The sequence below is a fragment of the Carlito syrichta genome, unplaced genomic scaffold (assembly GCF_000164805.1).
Source record: "Carlito syrichta isolate Samal-C Ts95f unplaced genomic scaffold, Tarsius_syrichta-2.0.1 Scaffold304555, whole genome shotgun sequence".
Taxonomy (NCBI): domain Eukaryota; kingdom Metazoa; phylum Chordata; class Mammalia; order Primates; family Tarsiidae; genus Carlito; species Carlito syrichta.
The window spans coordinates 383,598-389,752 of record NW_007248651.1 but is presented as its reverse complement, the minus strand read 5'-3'; the positions used below and the strand labels follow the sequence as shown (position 1 = coordinate 389,752).

General features: G+C 36.9%; 1 protein-coding gene across 1 annotated transcript in view; it reads left to right on the top strand.

Moving 5' to 3' along the window:
- The window catches only part of KDM5A (lysine demethylase 5A), a 68,765-nt gene that overhangs the window by 14,007 nt on the left and 48,603 nt on the right, over window positions 1–6,155 (top strand). The window contains exons 6-8 of the mRNA XM_008060193.1: window positions 259–440; window positions 2,467–2,629; window positions 4,404–4,523. Coding sequence (XP_008058384.1) covers window positions 259–440; window positions 2,467–2,629; window positions 4,404–4,523 — 465 coding nt within the window. The remainder of the gene's footprint in view (window positions 1–258; window positions 441–2,466; window positions 2,630–4,403; window positions 4,524–6,155) is intronic.

The following is a 6,155-nucleotide window of genomic DNA, read 5'->3' as shown; positions in this document are numbered from 1 at the left end:
CTGGGTGACAGAGTGAGACTCCAACTCAAAAAAATAAAATAAAATAAAATAAAATAAAGGACACTGCACAAAACCTAGACAAGAAGTAGGATTAAATAGTTATATGAGTTACATAGCCGAGAACAAAGAGTTCAGATTATATGGACTAGATTATTGTAAATATTATAAAATGTTTTACTTTTTTTGTAGGCTCCTTTGACATTTCTGTTGCGCACTGATCATTTCTGATCTTTCCTTTGCAATTTTTTTCCATTATAGGAATATGCACTTTCTGGTTGGAATTTGAACAATATGCCTGTCCTGGAGCAGTCTGTTCTTGCACATATTAATGTGGACATCTCTGGTATGAAGGTGCCATGGCTTTATGTGGGAATGTGTTTCTCTTCTTTTTGCTGGCACATTGAAGATCACTGGAGTTATTCCATCAACTACTTACACTGGTACATATGATCTTCCACTACAGCATGCATGCGTAGTGAACATTCTTAAGATGTAATAATAATAGGTGATATATTAGGGAGAGCTGACTTTAAAAGTATTTCCTACTCAAAAGTAGGATAATACATTGGAAGGAGAAGATGGGATTCTCAGGACACCTTCCCTTTTAAAGTATGTGCAAGTAGCAGAGCCTAGAATTTTAGACCAAAAGATGCTTCTTTAGTATACATGAAAATGTTTTGGTGTAGTAGTCCCCCTTATCTGCAAAGGATAAGTTCCAAGACCACCAATGGATATGTGAAACTCCAGATAATACCAAACCTTATATATATATTTGTCCTATTCATATATACTTATGATAAAGTTTAATCTATGAATTAGGCACAGTAAGAAACTAACAATAACTAATAATAAACTAGAATAGTTATAACAATATACTGTAATAAAGGTTATGTGAATATTGTCTCTTTCAAAATATCTGCTGTACTCACCTGTGATTGACCACAGGTATCTGAAACTGTGGGAAGCAGAACCCAGATAAGGGGAGACTACTGTATGTCTTTTGATATGAAAGACAGGATGTTTGAAGTTTACATAATTAAGATCTGACTAACCTTCAGCATTTGAAATTTTCAATTGATTTTTTTCTTCTTAATAAGATATTCTCTAAAAAGGCCTACATTACACATGCAGTCATTAAATTCTTTGCTGAATATTTGTATCACCCACTGCTTTTATTTATTTAACCAGTTCCTTGCCCAGATGATAATTTTCTTTCCTGTTAGAAAACATTACTCAGATCATAGTATGCAGTAGAAAGCTCAAGTTATTTTTCTTACTCTGCTTTGTTGCTATGATGTATAGTAGAGTAGCTGCTAGCCACATGTGGCTATTTAAGTTTAAATTAGTTAAGAGTAAATACAATTAAAAATTTACTTCCTCAGTTGCACTTGCCACATTTCAAGTGCTCTGTAGTCATATGTGACCAGGGGCCATTGTATTGGCCAGCACAGATAAAGAACATTTTTAATTATTGTAGTTAATTTCTACTGGGGCCAGCACCGCTCCATAATATTGTGAATGGTATGAAATACAACTATTCTATAAATACCTTGGCTAATTAAATCCATTTCATTGGAGTACATGTTAGTATTCTAAATGAACTCTAGTTGTCTAAAGTCTAATGGATTAATGATACTGAGCTTTTGATTCTTAAGGTTTATAGACAGAACTTTATTCAGGGTTTCATTAATTTTTATCCTTGATTTATTTCCTTGGATAGTAAAATTGAACTCACTAAAGTTGTTTAGGGGTATTCCAGAGAGCATTGACTTAACTTGATCATTATGGGGATAATCGGTATGTCCCGTGGCCCTGTGAATCAAGGTTGTGTGTCAGTATTGTTTGAAACAGTGCTTTTCTTTTTTTCTTTTTTCTTTTTTGTTGAGTTGGAGTCTTACTCCATCACCCAGGCTGGAGTGCAGTGGCACACTCAACGGCCACCCCAGAGTCGACCTCTTGGGCTCAGGGGATACTTCTGCCTCAGCCTTCCAAGTAGCAGGAATTACAGGCATGCGCTACTACACCTGGCTCATTTTTTGATTTATTGTAGAGATGAGGTATCGCCAAGTTGCCCAGGCTGGTCTCAAACCCGTGGGTTCAGGCAATCCTCTCACCTCGGCCTCCCAAAGTGCTAGAATTACAGGTTTGAGCCACTGCACAAACATCTTCCCTGTTTGAAGGTATCTTACCTGTTTGAGTTGCTGATCTGCCTTAAAGAGTTTATGTGCTGAGTTGCTTTTCCAAGAGTAGTGATAAATATATATCTACCTGTATGTTTACTTTTTATTTACCTCTTTTTAGAAACAGTAGCACAGGTTTATGAGATGAGTGCCAGGATTCAGGGCAGACAGTCTGTGGTCATGGAATAGGACAAAGTAAAGTATGAAGTTAGTAGGTTTGAATCAGAGACCCCTGGCCTCCTTGGTCCCATGTTCTGCCTGACTAACCAGTGATTTGTCTTGCTAGGGGGGAGCCAAAGACGTGGTATGGTGTGCCGTCTCATGCTGCAGAACAACTGGAGGAGGTGATGAGGGAACTGGCCCCTGAGTTGTTTGAGTCTCAGCCTGATCTTCTGCATCAGTTGGTCACCATCATGAACCCCAACGTGCTAATGGAGCATGGTGTGCCTGTGAGTCTTTCCGTGTCTTCCTTCCGTATTTGTAACTTAAAGTTATTTTACCTTTTGATTGGTTAGAATCACAACATATGCCTTGTTTTATAACTGGAAGTGAAAAGTCATGTCATCTTCTAGCCAAATTAGAATTTATACCCTGAAGGGAACAGCTTTTAACGGATGAAGAAGAGATGTTTTAATGTATGAATCATACATGATGTTTACCTGTCTATTCAGATAACCTTCAGTTTTTAGCAAACATATCCTGCTTTGAGCAAAAGTCTCATCTTCTTTGTTATTCCCATTTTACCAAGGTAGAGGTAATTGCAGTGGTAGCCCTAGTAAATAATGCATATTCTTATTTTTTCATGTAAAGATTTCATAGCCGCGCCTTGGGAGGCTGAGGTGAGTGGATTGCCTGAGTCTGTGGGTTCGAGACCTCCCTGGGCAACTTAATGAGACCTCATCTCTACAGTAAATAAAAAAATTAGCTGGGTGTGGTAGTGTGTGCCTGTGGTTCCAGCTACTTGGAAGGCTGAGGCGGAAGAATCACTGGAGCCCAGGAGGTCGAGGTTGCGGTGGCTGGGAACGGCCACTGCACTCGAGCCTGGGTGACAGAGTGAGACTCCAACCCCCCAAAAAAAAATTTCATAGCTTTTAGTTGGGCATGGTGGTTCACGTCTGTAATCCCAGCACTTTGGGAGGCCATGATGGGAGGATAGCTTGAGCCCAGGAGTTTGAGACAGGCCTAGGCAACAGAGTGAGACCTTGCCTCAGAAATAATAAACAAACAAACAGATACATATTTCATGGTTTTTAGTACATGAAATAATGAGGTAAGAATATACTACAAATATCTTCTATACTTTCAACTTAATTTTGAAGATGATCCTTAAATTTAAGCTACTAACACCTGATAAAATATACATTTAATACGTTTGCTTCAAATATTCATCATAACCTTAATGAGAAAGAAGATTGAGTAACATTTATAGTATTACTTTATCTTTACATGTAGTATTTTAAGACAAAGTAAGATTCAGGTAAACTGATTTGGGGACATCTTATTGTGAATAACTCAAATGATGTATGAGCTCATCAATTTAGTTTCTAAAAAAAGTATCCAAAAGTAGTAGGAAATTTCATTATTTACAACACAAGAATTACAAAAAAATTACCTTTTGTTTTTGAGTCAGAGTCTCACTCTGTCACCCAGGTTGGAGTACTTTTGTGTGCTCACAGCCACCACAGCCTCGATCTCCTGGGCTCAGGTGATCCTTCTGCCTCAGCCTTCCAAGTAGCTGGGACTACAGTCTCATGCCACCATGCCCGGCTAATTTTTATGATTTATCGTAGAGATGAGGTCTTGCCAAGTTGCCCAGGCTATTCTTGAAACCCTGGGTTCAGGTAGTCATCTTGTCTCGGCCTCCCAAAGTGCTGGGATTACAGGTGTGAGCCACCATGCCGGGCCAAAAAAAAATAATTATTTTAATTGTAAAAATGTTATCAATTGAGGATCTAGTAGTTCAGTGAGAGCGACATTTTCTCTTTGAGAATTTCTTTTGGCTACTAATTCTTGTCCTGAATTATAATTTGTTATGAGTGACTATTTTAAGACTGTATAATTCTGGTTACTTCTTAAATCCTGATATTGTTTTCTGGTATGTGTGAGTTAATGCTTTATTGTTTTCATTTTTCAAAATGCTTCTGCAGCTATCTGACTGATAAAATCTGTCTCCTTTTTTTGTTTTTGTTTTGTTTTGTATCCCTGTTCCCAATTTGCACTTAGGTGTACAGGACCAATCAGTGTGCTGGCGAGTTTGTTGTGACATTTCCTCGTGCTTACCACTCTGGATTTAACCAGGGCTACAACTTTGCTGAAGCTGTGAACTTCTGTACTGCTGACTGGGTCTGTTCTATAGCAAGTGGCTGTTGTACATCTAGTAACACCCCTATAAAATGTGGCTTAGTTGCCACATTTGCGTAGCTGTGCTCAGGGTAGGGTTCATGAATATTGCAGTGGAGACTGAAATGGCTGTTGTAGTTTAAGAAGCTAAGCAGAGTTTCATCACTTTTTTTACTTGGAAGATTTTATATTTTTTTAATAAAAAAATAGTTCTTCTCATCAGTTTTTTATTTTCCTCATTTGGCTTGAAATTTATTTATTTATTTATTTTGACTGTTTCCCCTCCAGTTGGGCACACAGAGGAGATGGCCTGTTTGAGCTTTAAATGGCCAGTTGGTATTTTCTGAATCCTTTTCTAAGGGAGTATGGTTCTTCTAGTCTTTGCTTTCTCTGAGCACTTTTGGGTCTTACCAAGTGAACAAGCTTATAGAGATAATTGAAAGTATTAATTCCATCACATTTTCAAATGTGTAGCTCTTCCTTCATTATTTTCTTTTTGATAGACAATTAGATGATTTTATTCTTCCTGCCATTTTTCTATATTTTTTTAATTTTAAGAGAGTAACTATAATACTGAGATCTCTGCGCAACAGTTTTATGCAAATGAAAATGCCGGGTGATTGCTATTTTGCTTTTGTATGAGGTAGATATAAATAAATAACTAGTTATGGTTCTGTCATGTTGGTTGGGAAAAGACTGTATAGTGTATTTATAATATACACTGACTTTATTTTAGTGATGCTGTTTTTGTTGCCTACGTTAACATTTAGTAATATTTAGAAGTCCTTTAGTAGTATTGGGTCTTATGTTTTCTGTGGGTACCTTAATTTATTAAATTCTGTGATTGACCATATAGAGACTGTTTTTATTTCCTTGGCTACTGAATAGTATAATGAACAGTCTTACTTGATCTCCTAATTTTTAACTCTTTTCTTATTAGGCTTTGGAACTAACACAATTTAAAAAGAACAAAACTTAGATTAGGATTTTGCCTTAAACTTGAGCTCTATTTTAAAAATTCAGCTAGCATTTATTGTTTATGATTTCGTGGTAATTGTCTAGGCATAGGGTAGGAAAATGGGATGCTTCAGATATGGGTTAGAGATGGTGTCTGCCTTTAGCTTGCTCACTGTTACTGATGTTTTACTTGGGGCAGCTTTTTAAATTTCACTGTCCGAAGTTTTTTACATGGGATGTACAGATGCTAATAACCTCAAACAGGTTAGATGATATCTGTGAAAGCCCTTGATGCTCTTTAGAAGGAAGATGTGGTATAAAAGAAAAGTTGTAGTGGTTAAATATCTGGAATAAAGTAATGGGACTAATTTTTGTAAGCCACAGTGGATAATCAGTTCTATTTTATATGGCTTCCTTACGTATTATATAATAATTAAAAACTGCAAGTCCCACAGTTTAGTTTTTCTTCTACTTGTCTTTGTATTGCGTTTGTATGACAAGTGTTTAAAGAGTACATATTTAAGAATTAAGATATGGAAGAGTTGTATATTGTAATAGGCTAGATATTGCTAATCATAAATTCTGTATGTATATTTTCTTGAGAAAGTTTGTTTCAAACCGGGCTCAGTGGCTCAGCCTGTAATCCCTCGCCTTTGGGAGGCTGAGGTGAGTGGATTG